The sequence below is a fragment of the Myodes glareolus genome, chromosome 11 (assembly GCF_982192425.1).
Source record: "Myodes glareolus chromosome 11, mMyoGla1.1, whole genome shotgun sequence".
In the NCBI taxonomy this organism is placed as follows: Eukaryota; Metazoa; Chordata; class Mammalia; order Rodentia; family Cricetidae; genus Myodes; species Myodes glareolus.
The window spans coordinates 61,293,120-61,316,654 of NC_142036.1; the positions used below are offsets into that span (position 1 = coordinate 61,293,120).

Sequence of the window (23,535 nt, forward strand, 5' to 3'; positions counted from 1 at the left end):
GTTACATTGGACTGGATTTCAGATGTACTTTGGCACTTCGTTTAAGGGACTCTGTCTGAGGTATTGGTAAGACTCTGCTTTACTGTTTCAGTGGGGTCCCCCATCATGGTCTTGATCTCTTTGCTCATATTCTCACTCCTCCCACTCTTCAACTGGACTTTGGGGGCTCAGCCCAGTGCTCCGCTGCGGGTCTCTGCCTCTTATTCCATCAGTTGCTGTATGACGGGTCTATGGTGACTAAGCTAATGGGTGCTCACCAATTTCAGCCTGACAGGAAGGAATCAGCATAGATCCAAACTAGTTCCTCTGAATGTGGGTGACAGGTGCATGGCTGGGGCAGACTGCGGGGCCACTGGCGTATCTTTCCTGCTTATATTGGCTTTATTTGGAACCTATTCTCTTTGTATGTATACCTTGCTCAGCCTAGATACAGTAGGGAGGGCCTTGGACCTTCCTCAAAGCAATGTGCCTTGCCGACTTGGAGGAGTGGATGGGGAGTGGGGTGGGGGGTGGGGGTAGACAGAGGGAATGGGAGGAGAGGAGGGAGTGGGAACTGTGATTGGAATGGAAAGCGAAAAAGCTGTTTTCTTTTTTAAAAAGATTAAACAGATTAAAAAAGACTGCTTCACTTAAACATTCATTCTGTTCAAACTTAACAACAAATTCAATGGTTCCATTTAATGAATCCTTAAATAGTTTTGTTTTAAAAGTCATACATGTATAAGAAGATATAAATTTAAAGTGTCAAAAGTAGCATCATGTCCAAGTGGCTAAGTACCTTTAGAATCTGGGTTTCCTCATCTCCAGTCCCTTATGCAGCAACTTTTGATTATGTTTTGATCTCCTTTATTTTGTGATTGTTTCTATAACAAAGTGATGTGGTTGCATTTTATTTCTTGATTAATAAATAGTCTTTAAAGACTATTGATCAGGAATGGAGTTTATTTACTCTGCCAACAATTTCCTTTATTTTTACACATTTTAATAAAAATACAATTGCATCAATTTCTCCCTTCCCTTTCCTTCCTCCAACTGCTTCTACACTGTGCCCCTCACTCACGCACATGTACACATATAGCAATAATAATCAGGGCCCAGGAGGCTGCCAATGTGCTAGCACTTTATACATAAACTTTTCCATTTTATCGTGTTCCAATCCTTTTCTGAGGAAACTGTAAATTTAATATTAAAACAAATGAGCATTTTGTTGTTAAAATCTTTATTAACCAAGCAAAACTAGCACTTAGGTTTATAGTTTTTCTAAGTAAACAGAATAATTGCTATTGTAATTTTTTTCTGAGGCATATTTCCTATCTTTGTATTTTCTTTTGATTGCCTTTTTGTCAGGCGATTTTTTCACCTAAATTGGTTTTTTTTCTTTTTGCAAGCTATATTTTACACATTTCCATCACATGACTCATCCTTCTAGATGTCAATTAAGCTCATTGTTTTTCAAGTTCTGACTTGTTTTTCAAAAACACTGAACTTTAGTGGAGATCACCAAGGCTTGGTGGGATGACACCCCTTCCATGCACTGACTATGTCTTTGGGCTTGCATACTTGTGTCTCTGATGTACTGTGGCTGTTCATTTATCTTGGCTTTATCGCTTTGTCCCAAAAGCTACCACTGTAGTTAAGTCTTTTAATCAGTGCTATTTGGGACTAGAAAATGTTTACTTTCTCTTGAAGCATTTGAGTTTTCCAATTTCTCTTTTCAGTTTTGTAATGTGGATTCAAAAGTAACTGATAACACAAAATTTTAATCACCCCTGTAGGCATTAGGGAGAATGAAATTCATGGCAAAATTATCATTCCAGCACAAAATTAAGATTTTTTTTTAATACAAGAGTGCTGACATTCTCACAGGAATAGGACAGAAATTTGAAAAATAGATTTTTTTCAAGTATAATTTTCTTTCCTGTACTTTATACCTAACCTAACACAACTGTTTGATTGCAAACGATAATGGCTTCTCATTACTGCTTGGGCTTTATGTTGGTCTTTTGCATTGGAGTCCTCTGTTGTTCTCTGTGTGTCATATGTGAGCCATTTGAGCAACAATTTAAAAGGTGGTACAGTTTTGGTCAGCCTTCCATCCTGCTTACACCAGAGTGTTAAGTTCTATTTCACTTGACCACACCTCATTTTCGTGCAATGTGTTGAAAAGAAAATGCCAGTGTTTCTCAACCTATGGGTTGACACTTATTTAGGCGTTATATCCGATACCCTGCAATACCCAGGAAAATTCATATATTACAATTCATAACAGTAGCACAATTACATTTCTGAAGTAGCAAGAAAATAATTTTATCATTGGCATCACCACAGCATGAGGAACTGTGTTAAAGGGTCATAGTATAAAGAAGGTTGGGAACCTGTTGTATGCCATTTGGTCCCTTCTTGAGAAGAACTAATGCATGGTTCGTGCAGAAATCAACTTGCACCTATATTTTGGAAGAAGAGAAAACGCTATTAGTAAAAATTATGCCGATTTTTTATATTGTTCTCAGCTTGGCTTCTTGAGCAAGAAAAGAGAAACTCAAAATTTATCCTTCTCTCAGTAACCAGTCATATTGAATATTTTTTATGTCAGTTGTGAACTTGTCAATAAATGAGTTTTATTGCATGTGATTTAATAGTCTTGTTGCATTTAATTCTACCCTCTATTTCCTGAATGTAGGATGCTGGATCTTCTAATTTATCTTTCCAGTCTTGTAATATGAACCCAAAAGTAATAAAACTAAATTTTGATTCCCCCATAGGTATTAAACAGCCTGCAAATTCACAGCAAAATTAGCATGCTAGTGAAAAATGAAGATAAAATGTCTCCATATTAGATATAATTTGGCACCATTTATTAAATTTTATTATCGTGGGGCTGTTACATAGATTCTTACATTATATGAGAAAATATCAACTTTATAAAAAATGATTTTATGTGAGAATCCCACTCAGATAATCATTAAAAATTTAGTGCTAAGAAGTTGACTTTCCTAATTTGTCTCTGGTCTGGACTCACATATACTAGATAAAGAATAACATGTGCTGGCAAAGAGAAAGTTGGGCTAATATTTGGAAGAATTTAAGAACTGGAAAATTTATTTTTCCTCTTTAGCTGATGTATTAGTTTCATAGACCATATACCATGTGAAGTTTCTATGTCCGGGTTGAAGTTTCAAATTAAATATATTTTGTTTCTTTCTTTAAAATGTAACTTATTGTAATGTTTCATATACGATGAATTTATGCTGAGTTACCGTCAATAGCAAGGAATTTGTTATTTGGCTTTTAATATAAATTAGAATGAAACTGAAACTATTTACAATACCATTTTGGCCAGCAATATACCACGAAAATGTCAAGCATATAGTAAGCCCCGAAAACATCGATGGGAGCATTTATATACTCAATCCCAGGTATCTGTAACTGACACTTTACTATTATTGCTTTATCATACACATGTGTGTGTGTGCTCCCATTTATCTATACATGAGATATCTATATCTCATATATCATATGTAATTATAGATATCTACTAAGCCTTATAATTTTAATACATTTCTAAATAAATTACAGACATTAGTCCACTTCTCCCCATACCCATCAGTATGCATGTTAGGAGGTAGAGTCCAGTGCTTATTGCTGTCTTCATTTTGTTGTGGTACATAAACTCTAATTCACAGGTCTTAATTGCACATCAGCATATAAAATCTAGGACAGTAATGCTGTCCTAGATGATGTTACCCATGCCTTTCCTCAGCCACTTCCATCCTACCCACACAAAGAGCTAATAATTGGTCTTGTTTTATTAGCTATTGCTTTTTCTAGAACATAGTATAAATAATTTGTTATGCCTACTTTTGTGGAATTCTTCACTTGCAAAGTCTTGTGCTCTAAGATGCACTCTTGTCATTGGGATATTAGATGTTTTTAATTGCTATCTGAATTTCTATTTTATTAGCAGATAGTTTTTTTTTTTACATCTAGACTGCTCTAATTTTGTATGAACAATGTTACTATAAACATTGTTACCAAACCTTTTTGGTGGAACACTTTATCATTAACATTTTCAGAGCAGAGAAATTGTAATTGTATATCATAGGCTAAATGCATGTTCTCTTTTGTAAGGATGCTTTAGATTGTTCTCTTGAGACAGTGCATCATATATCCCAGCTGACCTCAGACTCTGTATGAAACTGAAGATTATATTGAGTCTCTGCCTCCAGAATGTTAGGATTAGAGCCATGCATTATCATACTTATTTTATGTGGTACTGAGGTTGGAGCCCAAGATTTGCATACTAAACATGCTTTCTTCTAAATAAACTACATCTTCAGCTAATCCTGACCTTTTAAAAAGCACTTAAATCATTTAAAATTCTCAACAATATGTGTTAACCCACCAACTCCATATCCTCCCAAACATTTGGTGCTGTAAATGTTTTAAATTTTAGCTAGCTAGTGTGTATAGTAAAATTATATTTTAGCTTTAATTTGTCTTGACCTTATTGTTCACAGTATTGTATATATTTTCAATTGAATAGTGGAAGATATATATCATATCCTTACCCATATTCAAATATTTCTAGAACTGTTTCATTTATGACTTAAATTGAAATACATGTGTTTTAACTTTGATTTTGTTTTAAAATTTATTGTGTTTTAAAATAGATTTATGAATCTCATGATTATGAGCACAAGGAAGAATCTACTCCTATCTTTGGAATGTCTTATGATTTCTTGGTCTTTTTGAGGCATCCAAATCTCAAATATGATTAGAAAATTTTCACAGTATTCCTCTACACACTGTAGCAACTGTTATATAAATGTTCAGTAATTACACATTTCTGATATATTAGAAAAAGGTTAATTTAATTAGATATGTCCTAGTTATGTGTTCTTTAAGGGGAGATAATTTCCTATAATTAGCCAGGGTACTGTTACTGAACCAAAAAAGGAGGTGTGTTTTTCTAATCAAATGTCATCAAGAGCCTCTGTAGCATGACTAGAGCTTGGTCAAGTCTCTGAAGAAGCAGCCTACTCCAAAGAATGACAAGCATTTTTCTCGTCTGTTCCTTCTTCCTTCCTCTTCTAGGAGTTACTGCAACAGTAGAGGCTGTGACTTTCTATTGTTTACATACTATATGAATAAAACATTATTTCTTGGGTTATAAATGATAAACTTCAATTGATTCTGATTTTATGAGTGAAGAATTTGAAAAAAAAACAGGTCATAATTTGTTTGAGATCTTAGAGATGGTAAGGAGATGGTAAGGATGCTCCTGGAGCCCCACCCTAGATCTTTTTTTCCCTGAGTCTTTCTCACTGTGACATACATCTTCAGAGCTCAGTCATGAGCTCCCGAATATGAGACCTGGTTATCTGTTACTCTTGCTTGAATGTGGTTTGTCCTTTAACAGTTTATACATTTGAAGTTTGGTCCTTCCAATGTTGTGTAATGGTGTTGAGGTGAGAGGATTTTTAGGGAATGGAACCTAGGAAAAGTAATTCATTGACGTTGCTTCCTCTGAAAGGAACCTATATACTTTGTATGGAATGCTACTTACTTCAGATTAAAGCATTGTGTTGTTACAAAAGAGCAAGACCGATGCACAAGTTCCTTTCTTCTTGTCTCTCCACGTGCTTCTGTCCTTGTGATTCTATAGACTGTGGGCTTCCCATGAGAACTGAGAGTAGACTGTAAGCATGATGCTCTCAAACTTCTGAAAGTTTCAGATGTATAAATCTATTTTCTTTATAAAATACCCTGCCTCAGGTACTTTACTATAGTAATAGAAAATAGATTATTAACGTGGTACTAATGTTTTCTCCACAGACAGTTTGATGAGTGAGAAATGTTCAGTAAGGTATATTCTTAATTTTCTGCCTTTTATGTATGCCAGAATCTCAACTCAATAATAAATCAATGGTCCACCTAGTAAAATCATATAGTTATAAGGATAAGTGGAAAAATTATTTAGTTCAAAGATATAAATAGGTAAACCAAATAGGCTACCTAAGAAGATGTACACTACATAACTTGGAGAAAAATTTTCAAAACATTTTACTCTATAGATGGAGTTCTGTTAGATAAGGCTGATTAAGTTATGCTCGAGGTTTTGTAACTTAGTGGATGTTAGTAAACTATTTATGGAAAATTGTAATGAGATTAAGTGCTATGATAAAGCCACGCAATAGTGGCAAATTCTATGTCTTTTTAAATCTGTCTTTGTTCTTTGCTTTCTGTTTGTATATTTTGTTTCTGTTTGGTAAGACAAATAAAATGTATAGTGTTAGGATTTTCTAAGTGGCACTCTCAGTGCTTATGGCTGTTGTTTGTCTTGCCTAGGTCACTTGACACTAGAAAAGATACTACTAATTTCAAAACTTTAAAAAAGAGTACTCAAAATTCTGAGTTAATATATATTAAACATTAAATATCAAGTACATTTTTAAAGAAGAAGATCACAAAAATCTGATCCTATTTCTTCTGGACTTTTCGGGCCCACCCCTAATAAAACTTGATTGTTCTCTATACACTAGGCTGTTGTAATATTCATACCCTTATATGAGCATAGACTGTGGAAGGTAATCCTGAGGAGCACAGAGAAGATGAAACATTTGGACCTATTATTGAATTTCCTTCATATTGGAATATAAAGAATAAAACATTCCTTCATATTGGAAAATGGAATAGTCACCATCTTATGCTACCTGGGGTTTGTTAGAAGTATGTGACTATGGGAAGAGAGAGGGAGAGAGAGAGAGAGAGAGAGTTAGTTAGTTAGTTAGTTAGTTAATGGGTAGGTATATGGGCACTAAGAATTAAATTATAGGCCAAAGTGTGTCAATCAGATGCCTGCATTGCTTAGATTTTTCTAGAATGCTGATACATTTGAGTCTTTTTATAAGGCTGTATTTATAGCCAGTAGAACCCCTTTGTTTTCAAATATCACTTAATAAATTTGTAATTCTTTCCTGTGGTGCCATTTAAAGCCTGATCTGAATGGACAGCTATCTTATAGCCAGTCTTTTTTATCTTTACTCTAGTCAGCTTACTACGACTATGTCAGCACCTCTTACGGCTTTGATCATTTAGGTTCATTCTCAATAGGACTGGAGCCTTTCTCTCCCTTCAGAATATTTTATCTTCCTTCATTTATTTAGTTTACTAGACAGACCTGTACTTTCAACCTTGTACTTTTCCTTTGGGGTTGTTGAATGGAATCCCTATGTTCTTGAATGCCAAGTGATTATATAATAAGAATTCCTAGTCTAGGCTTTTTGTCTTGAATTTATAGCTACTCCTGAATTCTATAATTTCATTAGTATACAGAAAAATGACTTGCTTTGGTAACAGACCATTAATCACCTCAGTTAATTTCTAAACATTTCAAAAGTTATCTATTTTCAGCTTATGGTTAATTTTTTTCCCTTTTTGGTTTCTAAGGCCTCAGAACTGTTCTACTTTGGCCTAAAGCCAAATATTTAGACACACTGGAAAAGAGCCCCATTACAAATCTTTCATTTAATTAACTGTTTTGAAAAGGAAGGGGGAGCCGAAAGTCAGTGTCCTTTGTGAGACGAGAAGATAATTTTTATTTGCGAAGTGGGTTTTGAAAGTGTTTTTTGGGTAACTCTAGCCAATGACTTTAATCCCTCCAACGTGTGTGTGTGTGTGTGTGTGTGTGTGTGTGTGTGTGTAATTTCAAAAATGCAGTTTCATTATCTTCTTTAAAAATGAATAAGAACTGAGTCACTATGCAAAATCCTGAGTGTGGAATATAGCCATTTTAATGCTTTTGTAAAAGTATTGTTTTATTCCAGTAAAATTCTGTATGTTTTTGTTGACTATTTCAGCTGGAGACTAACATTAAAGCGTTACTCTTTTATTGCTGGTGTCAGTGTTGGACACAGAACTATAGCCTTATTCATGAAAATAACATTACTTATAAAACTTTATAGTCAACAATTCTTATCTTCTTCCAATCCATTCAATTTCTAAGATTAAGAAAAAAATTCCCAAATAAATCTCAGTGTATTTCATTATATTTCTGGGAAAGGAATACATATGTTTTCATGCTTTATATTGGAGCTGTATTAAAGCCAAGGGGAGAATTTTATTTCCATGTGATTTAGAATTTGCATCACAAACTTCTCAAGAACTCTCCTAATGCATAGGAGAGTGGAAATAAGGGCAGAAAATATCTGTTGGTGCGTTCCACACAGACAGAGCTGATTTCCATATTTCTCCTATGTAAACTTCCTGTATCATCTTTTTCTTCGTTCATAGTTATGCAATCACAATGAACACTGAAACAATTTATTGGTCGCTTCTAGAATCTGTGATAAGAACCTCAGTCGTTCTTTGCCATGTTTATTCTGACTGAATCTGGGAAGTGTCACATTTGTGATTTCCCCATATACGAGCCTCTCAGAATAAAAACACAGTGGGTGATAAAGGTTCATCTTCTTTATGGATATGTGTATACAAATCTTTTAAATATCCAAGACCTAAGAATCCAAACTAACTCCTGTCGGCAAAGCTTGAAGCACAAGTGGTTTTTAGTAACGGGTAGCCTCCTTACATGCCGCTTGTCTCCACTGGTAGGCGTCTGTGTTAGCTGTGGAAATGTCACCCATTTTCCAATTCAACCCGTGAGATCTCAGAAAACCCAGTTTCTCTCCGACATTGTAATTGGACTTGGAATTAATAAGTGGAACCAGGAACTGCTATCAACATTTGCTGCACCTTAGATTAAAAAATGCTGGCAGGCTTGGTGATATGGAGCTTTGAATGTCTGAAAGGTTTTCTATAAGATGCTTAGGAGTCATTAAACTTTAGAAGAAAAAAACAGTCGCACAGAATTATTAATATATTTCATATATTTTTGGCTTTCAAGCTGAACCCGAATATTCATATTATTTCAAGAAAACTTACACAGTCTCTTAAATTTTTAGTTATTGAAGTTGAGAAAGAGATGTTCGATAGTGTTCACAGTTATTTTCACTCTTCTTATCTCAAATCAATTTTTAAAACCCTCTAATTGTGTAGATAGCACTTTCTCATGACACTTGCTGTACTTATACCAAACAGTTCTCTTCATTTTTCATAATTTTTCAACAATTTAGGATAGGTTCTTTCAATGGGCATTGCTTCCATCAAAAATGAACAGGCCCAGGCATAGCACTATAGGGAGTTCCTGCCTAGCAGTCATAAGGCTATGAACTTGATTCCTAGCACTGCAAAAAGTGATTCAGCCAACAAGTAAATAAACAGACATAGAACTAATAATTGTACTCAGGCTATAATTCCAGCACCGTGTCTCTAGCCACAGCTCAGCTGTCCATCACAGGCTCTCTGGATCACTAGCACAGATAAACCCATCTTGAATCTTGGGTAGTGCTTTCTTCTGAATGTGCATCAAATTCTCAGATTCACACAAGATCAATGTCTTCTGTTTTATAACAATACCTGTAAGAAAATGAACATAGATTATGACATAGATATAATTATCATAAATGTCTAACATGAGAGAGCAGAAAAATAACACAAATGCTTAAATTGCAACTTATAAAAGATAGTATATGCCACATAGTGTAGGTCGAAACTAAAAAAAAATTAAAGAAGACACAAAATGAATTTCAGGGAGGAAAATCCTGTATTTAATTAAAAAAAAAACACTTTAAAGAGGTGTTAAAGTATTCTCACCATTAGCCACCCTAATTCTTAGTAGAAATCACATCCTGCTTCAATCTGTTGTATTTTTGTATCAGATATTTTTAAACATGGCTCTCTACTTTGTTGCATGACTCGATTCTCCTGTCTCTTTTCTGCTCTGCTAGCTCTTGGTCTGGGAAGAAAAAGATAGTAAAAGGAGTTCTCATACTTTCAAAAGCAGGAAAAGGAAAGTTTGTGGAGTATGATTTGATGCTCTGGTGTACACGTGGATATTGTTTAAAATGGGACAGATATTTTATGTCCTCAAACATCTGTCATTCTTCATGATAAAAACGTTAAAATCTTTTATTTAGAGTTTTGGTTTATTATTGCACAATAGGTGATGTTAGCAAAACATAATGAGCAATAATGCTTTAGAATGTCTTTTGGGGTATAATATTTCTATATCTTTATTTCCAATGTGCCTATAATGTAATATCTGAAATGAACCTTTTATAAAAAGAACATAATTTGTAATGTTCTGGTTTTAATTTGAGACTATAATTATTTATATCCATAGACTTTGACTTGGAAGGCCCTACTTTTATGTTCACAGTCACAGGTTATGGGCCAAGAGAGAAGGCCTTCTGATTCGTACAACTCTGGATGGGTATTAAACTGGAGCAACAATACCCACAATCTTCTGCATCATCATTGCTCATTCTATGTCTCTCTCAGAAATATATTCATGGATACTTATTCTTTCTTAGTTTATAGGAAATCCAGTTTTTAAATGCTGATTGCTTATTCCCAAAGTTAAGAGTATTTATTTTTCTTATTTTAAGACCTTCAAATAGATTTTTCTTTTCTTTTTCAGCTGAGATAAATGAGCCAAAAGAATAGGCGCTCACTGATGTGCTTTCTCACTCGCTGGCTCGATGAAAGTTCTTTCTTTCCTTTGGAATAGGCTGCTCAAGATCTTGTCTGGCAGGAAGTCCGTCTCTGCAATATGTTCTCTACTGGAAGCATTGATCTTTATTCTCTCTCTCTTTTCAGCTCTCCCTTCTTGATAGTGGTCTGGGGACAGTAATTCCTGATTGCAGCTGACAAAGCCTTCTATGTAAAATATTCTCCCTCCACCTGAGCTCTGTCGCATCATAGGCCTGCCGCTGAGAAGCTGTCTCCACAGTGCGCCCCCATTTATCTACAGCTCACACAGTTTATTTGGACAGTATTAGACCATAGAGTGCTCCTGGGGAGTTTCCACACTTCGAAAGTGGAGAGACTGAGAAACAAAGTTACCTTGTCCATAATCTTTGCTGTTTAAAGTTCTTCTATCAGATGGTTGGGAAAACATTGATTAAATTAAACAAGCAAGCAAATAAACAAAAAATATAAAAAATGCTAAAATGGAAATTTATAATAAAAGTATTAATCTCATTCTCATAGGCCTTGCCTGAATATTGACCCACAGTCCCACCTAGAAACTTGGATCCAGAATGAGGGCTGAGAAGGTTGAACTGGAGGGATGCCATACCTTTACTCTATGGGAGTATTTAATTGCTATAAACAATACAGAGATCAATGGCAGAAGTATAATTATAAATTACTCAATATGCACTATCAGAAAAATGTATACACTTTTTTAGAAGACAAAAATTTCCAGCAAGAATTTTATTTTCAACATTAAAAATAATCAAATTGTCAGAAACAATTTGAAAATGAACAATCTCCCAAACTTCTAACCACATTAACTACTTCTATGCTGTAGTCAATACTTGAGTAAAACTCAGTTTTGTATGTCTTGTTTTCAAGCAATGTAAGTTTTGTATTTGAAAACCAAAATACATGTGTTATAAAAACAGTTGTGGGTTTTGTGCCTGAAGAACATTAATTAACTAAATTAACTAAATGCATTAAATCACAGATATCATAGTTATTTGTGTTTTTGATTTTGTCTTCAGTGGTCTATAGGTTGACAAAGATGTATAGAAACAATTCATTTCTCACAAATTAAGACATTTGGAAACTTGATCATTTGCTGTTTTTCCTGCTCATGCTTAGAAATACATGTTGAGTACAAGATTTGCTGGAACGATACTTGTCAGGCATTATTGATGTTATGGGACACAAGACACTCTTCATTAGATTCCCACACATAATCCCTTTCCCCGCTCACCCTGCTCTGTGTCCTCGGGACAGATTTCTCCAGGCATTCTCACTTCTCATGATTCATCAGTGGGATGTGTTGGCAGGAGATCAGAGTTCAGAAGGAGAGGCCAAGGCTGTTCTTCCTGCTTACTCCCTGCTGGCTGATTGGCTGTGAGGTGCCGTTCCTGTGGGTCAAGCCACAGCTCCTGGCAGGTGGTCCTTCTCTATATCCCCAGCTTTTCTCTGAGGTATGATAACTTCTCCCATTCTTCTCTTTTTTGACCTAGAAGACATAAGTAATAACTCCCCAGCCACCTCCCCCACACCATATCATTTTGTTTTCATAAAGAGGCTATATTCCCATCTTCTCATAGTTTTCTGGCTAGTTTCCATGGGTAGCCATCAGAAACAATTATAATTACAGTAATTTAAAGCATCAGGTGTTCTCCCACAGTGTTCAAGTTCATAAATACAGAATCTAATTGTTGTCAGGACTGGTTTCCCTTGGGCAATAGGAGAAAGCATAGACTTTATGTCTCCCAGTATCTGGTGGCTTTTGGGAATATTTGCAATTCCTTGGTTTATGGATATACCATTTGAGCCTCTGTTTCCATCTCTACCTCTTACATACATGTTGCTCCTTTTGCATATCTCATAAAGAATCTGGTTCACTGGATGTAGAACCACCTCTTTCTAAATTACCCTGTCCTGAGATCCTTGTTTTGATCTCATCACTGCAGATTCTTGTTTGAAAGCTTTCATTTAAGGTTCCAGGATCTTTTTATCTAATCCTACTGGATACCTTATTGCTATAGATATTAGTTCTTATATGCCAAAGTCTAAAATCAAGAAGGTTCTAATATGCAACTTAAGGAAAGAGAAGTTCTGGTGTGACTAGACACACACTCCTAAACTAGAAATATATTGCCAGCAAGTAACGCCAGAGATGAGCACTGCTATCTTAATAGGATGGTTTCTGGGAGTTGGTTTCTGCAGAGATGGCTCAGAGGTTAACAGCACCTGCTGCTCTCCTGCCTGGAAGACTTGAGTTTGTTTCCCAACACCCTGAAAACCTGTACACGAGTTCCAGGTTAATGGATACCTTCTTCTGGTCTAGAGGACACCTGCACACATGTGGTATACATTCACAGAGTCACACACACATACACGTACATTCACCAAGGCCTGTTGGACTGGGACTGAACGAGGTCGTGATCCAACCAGATTCTCTGAATGTGGCTGGTCCGAAGCCTTTTTGAAAAGCCATTGACATATATAATCAAGTTTCCTGTAAACTCTAATATGACTCCCTTAGTTGAGATATATTCTTCCCTGATCCCACATTCATCCTTCCTCCCTTCCCCCCATCCCGGTCAACCGAGCTTTCTCCATTCCTCCCCTACTCCCTTCTCTCTAACCCTCTCCCCTTCCAACAACCCTCCCACCCCCCCCCCCCATGCACCCAAGATTACCTGGGACTCTTGACTATTTCCTACCTCCTGGCGGATAGGTAAATAATCTTCATCAGGTTCGTCTTCTTATTTAGCTTCTCTAGGATCACGAATAATAGGCTCAAAGACCTTTAATTATGGTTAGAATCCACTTATGAGTGAATACATACCGTGTTCCTCTTTTTGGGTCTGGCTTACCTCACTCAGTAAAGCGTTTTCTATTTCCATCCATTTGCATGCAAAATTCAAGATGTCATTGTTTTTTACCGCTGAGTAAAACTCTAATGTGTATATGTTCCACACCTTTTTTAACCATTCTTCTATTGAGGGGCACCTAGGCTGTTTCCAGGTTCTGGCTATTACAAATAGTGCTGCTATGAACATAGTAGAACAAATGCTTTTGTAGTATGATTAGAGTTTACAGGAAACTTGATTATATATGGGATCCCAGGTCCAAGGAGAGATCCCCAGATTGTTCTCTGGACAGAGGAGGGGGTGCCTGAACCGGCCTTGGCCCGTGACCATACTGATGAATATTTTGCTTATCACCATAGATCCCTCATCTGGCATTGGATGACGAAACAGATGGAGGCCCGCGTTGGAGCACCGAACTGAGCCCCCCAAGATCCAAACGAGGAGCAAAAGGAGGAAGAAAATGACGAAGGACTGCGAGGGATACTATCACCCACTGATACAAGGGGTCGGATCTAATGAGAGTTTTCCAAGGCCAGATGGACCGTGACTGAACGAGCATGTGATCCAACCAGATTCTCTGAATGTGGCTGGTTTTTCTGAATGTGGCTGGCCTGCAGTCTTTCCGAGAAGCCATTGACAATGACACTGGGACTGGTTTCCTCTGCATATACTGGATTTTTGGGATCAAGTCTGTTTGGATGCTCACCTTCCTGGACCTGGAGTGAGGGGGGAGGAACTTGGACTTCCCACAGGGCAGGAGACCCTGACTTCCCTTGGGGACAAAGAGGGAGGAGGAGAGGGAGGGGGGGAGTGGAAGGGCGTTGGGAGGAGGGGCGTAAATGGAAACTTTTTATAATTTAATAAAATTACAAAAAAAAAAAAAAAAAGAAAAGCCATTGACAATGACACTGGGACTTGCTTCCTCTGCATATACTGGATTTTGGCGCTCCAGTCTGTTTGGACTCTCACCTTTCCTGGACCTGGAGGGAGTGGGGAGGAACTTGAACTTCCCACAGGGCAGGAAACCCTGACTGCTCTAGGGGATGGAGAGGGAGGAGGAGAGGGAGTGGGGGAGAGTGGGAGGGTGTTGGGAGGAGGGGCTGAAATGGAAACTTTTATAATTTAATAAAAAAAATAGTAAAAAACAAAACAGCATCTTTTTTTTCTTCACAGTTTTTTTCAAGATAGTAAAGTTCTAGTTACTTTCAAACTTTTCAGTTACTTTTGCTGTAGTTACATAAGTATTTGAATTCAGCTTGCCTTAGTAGCAAGGTTTTGATTTAAAAATTCTAATAAAATAGTATCAATTTATTACTTATTCTAGCATATATAAAACAAGTGATAGGTGCTGCACTTGTATTACTGAGTCTGAGGGAGTTACACAATAAGACAATTGTGATCTCAGAGCTCAAGAGTACTTTCCTGAACCTCACAAGTGGACCTGTATACTTTTGTAAATGAAAAAAGGGATCAAGATCTCAATTGAAAAGATATTTTCCCATACTGGGAAGAATTATCTGCTATTTCATTTTTAACAAATAAAATAGAAATGGTTGTAAGAACTGCAAGCTTAGACAGGTAACACAAATGCAAAACTAGCTGTTTTATGTAGAAAATGGATTTTACAAAGCCAAGGGATGCTGAGAAGCATGGAAAAGACCCAAAAAGTCTGAAATCAGAGAAGAGGCTGTTCTTTTAGTTACAGTAAGTTAAGTTTTTTGAAAATTTATATTGAATATTTCCTCTCCCTCATCTTCTATTAAATAATTCATATTTCTTAGATATATAACAAAATGTTCATCATTTTACTTCAGAATATTCAACTGTTGCTTATGGATCGTATGTAATTAGTTTTTTCGAAAAATTAAAATAACATTTTCCTTAATTTTTAGGGAATTTCATATCATATCCCTTTGCTGTGGGACAATAGTATGTATCCTGTTAGTATTTTAAATAAATGCTGATTGGCTAGTAGCCAGGCAGGAAGTATAGGTGGGGTGACCAGGCAGGAAGTAGAGGAGAGGCAACAAGAACAGGAGAATTCTGGGAATAGCGACGGCTCAGTCTGCAGTTATCACCCAGACAGAGAGGAAGTCAGTTACAGAGCAGGCAAGATGTGCCTGCCTTGCCGAAAAAGGTACCAAGCTATGTGATTAACACAGACAAGAATTGTGGGCTAATGTAAGCTGTAAGAGTTAATAAGAAGCCCGAGACACTAGGCCAATCAGTTTCTAATTAATGTAGACCTCTGTGTGATTTCGTTGGGACTTAATGACTGCGGGAACTGGGCAGGACAGAAACCTTAGTCAACATGCTTTGATCATATTTACCTCTCATTCTTCCTTCCCAATACCTTTCAGATCCTCTTCGTCTATTTGTGTCCTCTTTTATTGTTTTTAATTGTTTATTTTGTTATTTTCTTTCTTTCTCTTTTTATTTAGAAGAGACTCTCTTGTGGCATCCCTCTTGGTCCTTGGCTTTATCCAGTATTTCTGATCTCTCTTCTTTAGTGTTCCATTGGTCTTAGATATAGGATATGTGTTGTAATGTATTAACTGATAGTGGGTACCCTTCTTTGTCAACTAAGAAACTCACCTCGAATTTACGTATAAAAGTAGAACAGATTCTTCCCTTGTGTTTACTGAACTGATTATTATTCCGTGTTAAATCAGAGAAAAGCAAAACCAAAGATGTCTCACTTTTCCACCAAAACTTTGCTTTGTTTGCCTGGCTTTATATTCCAGACTGACTTTGAACTCATGGTGTAGCTCAGTCTGGATTTGAATTCCTGATCCTCTTGTCTCTGTCTCCCGAGAGCTGGGATTATGGGTATGGACCATTGTGCCCAGCCAGACTGTTGCTTTAGTACACTACCTTAGAAAGATTCTGAATGTGCTGCATGGTGTACAAGCATCAGGCCACACCGTTATCAGTGAGAAAATCCCTGGAAAGTTAAAAAGGAGGTCTATTTTCTGTGTTTCTTCATTGTTCTTTGAGGCGCCTATTTGAAGGTGACATTTTCCTTATTGTAAAAATGCTAATTTTTTAATTTTTCTAGATGGTTTATTTACATTGAATAAGCCAGCAAGATTAAAAAGGCTTTTTCTTTCATAGCAGAAATGAAAAACTGTAGAACTGTACATTTGTGTATATTTTCCTTCAAATAAAAGAAAATGAAATACCATTTCATGAGGTAAAAGTGTCTCGATGAGTAACAGAGATAAACATGGCATGAAATAAATTACTTAATAAAAAATTCACAGCTGTGATTTGTTTAATCTATTATAGTTGACTCATACTGCCTGTTCACATTAGTGGCTGAATATAAACCATTTTTGTTGCTGTAATTTTATTCATATTTAAAAAGAATAATGTAGTTTATGGCAGGTTTAACTACAACTATCAACTATTCAACATCCTGTTGCTTTCAGACTGTAGAGTGAACATATGTTTTAAAAATCTTATTATGCTATATAATCTTAAGTGCTTTGTGTTAATATATAACTTTGTTCATCTGATTACAGCACTGGAAGAATGTTAAAGTTTTATGAGCATCCTATAATAGTCAACGTTTTGATGGAATGCTAAGCATTGTCATCGCCATGCCTTATGGAACTTTATTCCAATACGATTCTAGGCATAGCCACTTTTTCAGCTAGCCTGCAGCCTAGCATGTTCCAGGCTCTCTGAAACTTTTTCTCTTATATGATGCCCTTTGCCCAAGAAAATTTTGTGATCCTTCTTGTGGGCAATATAAATAAATCAAACATCTGTTAATAAGAAATAATAAAGAAATTTATCTAAAGTAAGCTATTTACATACTAATAACATTATGTACTTGTTTATATTCACACCGAATTAAACTTTCACTGAGTTTTTGATACTACAGAACATTAGTGACTTTAACATAGTTTTCAGAGTTGACTGATATCATGGTTTTATAATTGCCAATTGTTGTGGAATATTATTTTAACTTTGTAAATTTGTGTTTCTTTTGTTTATGCTGCGTTTGTTTAATTATGTAAAGATGTGTTGCTGTTTTACCTTGCCTGTCTAAGGCACCTGGTTGGTCTAATAAAAAGCTGAACATCTAATAGCTATGAAGGAGAGGGATCGGCAGGGTTGTTGGGCAGAGAATAAATAGGAGAGAATGAGAGAGAAGAATAGAATGAGGGAGAAAGAAGAGAGACACCTGGGGCCAGTCAGCCAGGCAGTGACCAGCCAGTCCGACATGGAAGAAGCAGGAAAAGTAGAATATACAGAAGGAAAAGTAAAGGAAAAGCCCTGAGGCAAAACATAGGTATAGATAAACACTTTATAATAAGAGCTAAGATGAGGCCGGGCATTCGTAACTAATAAAAAGTCTCTATGCCATGATTTGGGAGCTGAGTGATGGTCTCTAAAAGAAAAAGTCTGCTACAGTCAATACTGAAAGCATCTTTTTGCTTAAACACATATTACAATGGCAGAAGTAGGTTTAGTCATTTTAGATATTGTTGAAAATTCTGTCCATTTCGCAAGCAAATATTCAAATACATTTAAATAAATAAATGCAAACACATATAATAGAAGTAAAACTCAAGTCAGCAGCAATTCAAATAGCAATTTTTACAGTCAGACACTAATAAATACAATGCTCTGGTACATGAATTTGATACAGGTATCTCATTAACACTATAGGGAACATGTTGGTCTCTTAATTTTATTCTTACGTGATGTTGTATAGTAGTCACCTCTGAGATTAAAACATTCTGTCTTGCAGAAAAGCTTTAAAACTGGAAGTAGGTATCTCAAAATAGCTTCAGGAAGTCCCTGAAACTGAACAGATTTATGAGGCTCATCCCTCCCCAAGCATACACAACAATAAAGACTATTGAGAATCATTCTCAGATCAGCTGAGCAGCTGGGAAGAGATTCAGACAGAACACCCTGGAACAGAGAGAGCAGCACTCTGAAGGAAGCAGACCAGTTGGGCTGCTTGGAAAAGGCTCAGACAAATGGAGTCACCAGGAAGGGATACCTTTCAGACTCTTAAACTGCCTGAAGGTTGTGCGGTGCCCACAAGGTTTCCAGCTGTCATACATTCTGCAATGGGCTTTGATGAAGCAGCTGTCTTTGCGCCGTTTCTGCTCCTGTCTGAAACCCCTCATTCCTATCTCTGTAATTAACCACAACTAAACGCAATTGGTTCACCAAGTTGGACTTTGTCGGTATCTATACTTAGGACTTCCTATCTCGAGTGAGTAGTGTACAGACATTACATCTTCCCCAGGAATAGTATCATACAACACATGACAAGGAATAACAGTAGGAAAATATGAAGTCTCTGTTTTCCATAATTAAACACTACTTTTCTATAAGGCAGGAACCTCCGTAGATGCAGTATAAAATATTGCGGTTTGTAATACACAGTAGCCTGGGATCTGTGCTGATACATGATGGCCAACATTGCTGCTGTGTGGTATGAGGTGTGTGCAGGACAGAGTGAATATACTGTGTGATCAGAATCAAGTTTCACTGAGGTTAGATAATGAAACATGGGCAAATGCTGCTAGGAAGACCCCAGATTTACTACGTTTGATTTGAAATTAATTTATTTTTGTTTTGTGTTTAGAAACCTTTTACTGTAGCCAAGGTTTTCCTGATCCATGCATTCAAAGAAGCTTGACATATCTTGGTGAGGGTAGGGTTATGCCTAGGTCTGGAGTCCTGAGAAATTGTGAAAATGTGACTCAGGTGTGAGAAAGAGCAAGCTCTAAGATTGAGTTCACTGGTCCTTTAAGAGAAGGAGCCTAACAAATCGCATCTTTTTCTCTTGGAGGTCAGCAAGCTTCTGTAAAGGACGAGGTAGTAAATATTTAGGTTTATAGACCGCACACTCACTGCCCCAACAATAAACCCTACTTGTTTAGCGTGAAGCAGCACATAGATAAATTGGACGCGACTGCTTCAGGAAGTTTATAGATTACTGATCCTTCCTTCGAAGCCAGACTTGTTAACTGCACTTTTCTGATAACAGCAACCAGGGAAGAAAGCTCCAGTTTGAATTTTTAATTAAGAAAGTACAGAACCTTCATATGGCGAAGGATGGAGATAGAGACAGAGACACATATTGGAACACTGGACTTAACTCCCTAGGCCCAAATGAGAAGCAGAGGGAGGGAGATCGTGAGCAAGGAAAGCAAAATCAGAGGGGGCCTTCATCCGACGATGGATGGAGATAGAGACGGAGACCCACATTGGAGCACTGGAAGTCAGGACCGCGAGGGGTGCGTTCACCCTCTGATACAAGGGGACTGATCGAATGAGAGCTCACCAAGGCCAGCTGGACTGGGACTGAACGAGCATGAGATCAAACCGGATTCTCTGAATGTGGCTGACATAGGGGCTGACTGAGAAGCCATTCACAATGGCACTGGGTCTTGTTTCGTCTGCATGGACTGGCTTTTTGGGATCCTGGACTGTTTGGATGCTCACCTTCCTGGACCTGGAGGGAGGGGGAAGGAACTTGGATTTCCCACAGGGCAGGAAACCCTGACTGCTCTGGGGAATGGTGAGGGAGGAGGAGAGAAAGTGGGGGGAGTGGGGGGAGCGGGAGGGTATTGGGAGGAGGGGAGGAAGTGGAAAGAGTGTTTTCAGATACTTGAGTAAACAAGTCTAATGGAAAAAAAAGAAAAAAAAGAAAGAAAAACAAGAAGGGAGGGAGGGAGGAAAAGAGGGAAGGAGGGAGGGAGGGAGGGAGGGAAGGAGGAAGGGAGGGGGGAAGAACTCAAAAACACTGGTTCACAGAATCTCATCCAATCCTTAGCGTGGTCCCGTTTGAAAGCTGTACCTGAGCATGCTCACCAACAACAAAACCCTCAAACAGCTGCTTCACAGTTTCTTGGGGGGGAGGAGATTTACTCAATTCTGTTTGTTGTATATATGTGCTTTACAGGTCTTGCCGTCACTATTTTCATTTCTAATAAATTAGACTTCAAAGACAAAAAAAAGTACTCAAACCAAGACACAAAATCTTCAGAACAGGAGAATCAGCTCTAATAATCCTAACACTCCCAGCTACCTGGGATTGGCCATTTGCTTCATTGCTATGAGAGAATACCAAAGAAGAACAACTGAAGGAAAGTAGGTTTCTTCTATTCGCAGATCCAGGGATTCATCTTCGCCCTGGAAGGGGTGTGGAGGTGGAACTGGAGTTGACTGGTGGCGTGGGGTCCACAGTCGGCACGTGGGGAGTGGTTGAAAGCTTGTGCTCAGTTTGCCTCCTCCCTTTCCAGTCTCCCACCCTAGCCCATGGAATGGTGTTGCCCACAGGTAGAGTGGCTCTTTTCATCTCAGCTCACTTAATAGAGATGATCTGGGACAGATGTGCCCAGAGATCAGTTTCCATGGTGTCCCCAGTACCATAGAGTTGACAAGACTGACCATCACGGCCACATAATCTCTTTTACCTATTTTCTGTAGCTGATGGAAGTCAGTTAGTGAAATGATAGACACCTAAGGTGTCCCTGCTCCCCAGGCTCAAGAATTGCTGCAGCATCCCCTCAAATTACTTAGAGCTATAACCCCTTCCCCTCGCATTTCACTCATCTCCTAAATCTTTCCAAATCCATTTCCAGGTGTTCTCTAAAGGTCCTTCATTTGCCTGGTAGCTTCCTAATTGCAGCATGAGAGAGGCACTCTTGTTATGTTATCTGAGTTGAAACTTGGAGAGATCATACCCATTTCTATCTTCCCAGGAAGCTCCCTACTGAATTCAGCTGTTATCTTATATGGTGGCGAATGTCACTAAATGCTCTCCTTTGTGTTAGCAACACTTAAATTTTTTTTCTCATTTTATACTGACCAGGGTATCTAAAAATGTCCTTTCCTCTTTGTTAATAAGATCATATGATGAGCACATTTTTGTTGTATATGTTCATTATTTAATGAATTTAATGAGAGACTATCCTGCATGGCTGATGTACCAGAAAGCACCATATACTAGGATTACTCACGTCTGGCGAGATGTTCTCTCCAGGGAACAGTCATTTTCTAGTTTGGAAATCAGAAGCCTCCATTGATAGCCAAGGCATGAGGAGAAGACTTGTTGGCTTGTTCTTAGTGTACTGTGCCACCCAGTTGGGGTTGAGTCATGGGGTCCTGTTGCTTGGGTGCTTTTTGACTTATTTTGCAGGGTTTGAATCCGTCTAGTCAGCCCTGTCTGGAACCAGTAACACTCTAATAATCAGTATAGACCATACAAATACATGAAAAAAATAAGGCTTTTATTTCTTTACAGGTAATATATCACTACAATAGTTATTTTTAGATATATTAACCATATCTTTCATTTTACAAACTGCCACACATTTTTAAAAATGTTTTCTCATGACAGGGTTTGCTATTCAAGTGTGGTTGGCCTCGACCTCAGAAAGCAAGTGCTGGGATTACAAGTACGTGCCGTCAAGCTGGGCACATCTGAACTGTATTTGGCTGAGGAAGACAATATGGAAATTAGAAGGAGACAAGAGGATGGAGCTGTTTTGGAGAATGCTACCTGTCCTTGCTCCGGGTTTCAGACATTTGCCAGTGACCACCTCATCTAAAATGTTTCATTGGAGCAGAAAAGGGTAGATAATAGCGTTTAAAACTTTGCAAATTAAACATGTTCATTACAGATAAGTAGATAGGTTTGTATGCTGATTAAGAAAAAAGTGAGTGCTGGTAACCAAGGGACTGCACAATCTGATTTCCTGAAGTCTCGCCTTGTCCTAATGGGGTCACTAAGAAACTGAAATGACTTAGTACATAGCTGGGGTTCCCATCAGTGCCATATAGGTAGGCTAGGCACATAGGAGCTCAGCTGGCAATACATTGCTTTTACTACTAATTGACAAGGGCGATTACACTAATGAATCCTCTCCGTTTCCAGAATTAAGATTGCCTTCACTGTTGAACTGCAAAAATCAATACATCAGAGTGGAGATATAAAAAAAGCTTAAAAAGATAGAGATTTTTTTCTAATTTTCTAATATGAGAGGACTCGGTTATAATTTTGTGTGTGAGTTACGGTAGCTAAAAGATTACTATGCCAATCAGAAGCAGACTTTGTTAGCCACAGAAATAGAAAGAAGGGGAGAACTACAGGGAGAGATGGATATTGCTCCCGAAAGGAAGAGGTTAACCGGGTCTCTCAGCTGGGTGATCACCTCTGTTTTTGGAAGAGTCCCTAAAAAGGCTTTCTGGAGACTTGTGCCTAAAGACCTGACCTTTGTGTTTTTCTCTTCTGATTCGTCTTCAGATAGTCCTCTGCAGTTATTTTCCAACCATATGCAAAGCAGAGCCTAATGGTCCAACTCATTTCTTAGAGTAGTTGGGCTTTGGTTTCCTTTGATTTCCTTAACATCTAACTTGGCTTTGCATTTGACTACATTTTTTAAAGGAACTTTTGGACTAAGAGTCAATGCTTTTTGTTGACATTAACATACAGTTTCCCCATGTGAAATTGTCATATTCCATGGGTTAAAATGTCCACCATTGGAAAGATCACGTGGTTTAATTGAAAACTTGGGCCCCCAAACCTAAACACTTGATTGTATTTGGTATGACTCATACCAAATGTGGCTTGGCTGGCCACAGTTAGTCAGTAGAATTCTTTTTGACAACCAGCCAAGTACAAAGCCCTGGGCTGTCTCCTTACAACAATCTAGGACAAGGGGACACATGAGGCCCTTGTAGTGTCTACAGCTGGTTGAGAGGCTAATGCAAGTATGACTGTTGTTTTTGCCAGATGCAAATTGACTCAGCTTCTACAAGGTTCAGTGGTTCATGGAAGCAAATCCCCCCTGCAGGCTGACCAGGCTCTATGTTCCAAATCCCTTTTATAGTAAAATTAAATTCTAACCAATCTCTCTCCCCTTCAGCTAGACATTCTTTTCTTCACTACTGGGTCTATAGTCCTCTCTCTCTCTCTCTCTCTCTCTCTCTCTCTCTCTCTCTCTCTCTCTCTCTCTCATGTGTGTGTGTGTTGGACAGTTTTGTGTCAACTTGACATAAGCTAAAGTCATCTGAGAGGAGGGAACCTCAGTTAAGAAAA

General features: G+C 37.7%; 1 protein-coding gene across 1 annotated transcript in view; it reads left to right on the forward strand.

Moving 5' to 3' along the window:
- Window positions 1-22,111, forward strand: part of Fscb (fibrous sheath CABYR binding protein) — a 114,859-nt gene extending 92,748 nt beyond the window's left edge. Inside the window, exon 2 of the mRNA XM_087911790.1 lies at window positions 21,835-22,111. Coding sequence (XP_087767916.1) covers window positions 21,835-22,073 — 239 coding nt within the window. The 3' untranslated portion in view covers window positions 22,074-22,111. The remainder of the gene's footprint in view (window positions 1-21,834) is intronic.
- The last annotated feature ends 1,424 nt before the right edge of the window (window positions 22,112-23,535 follow it).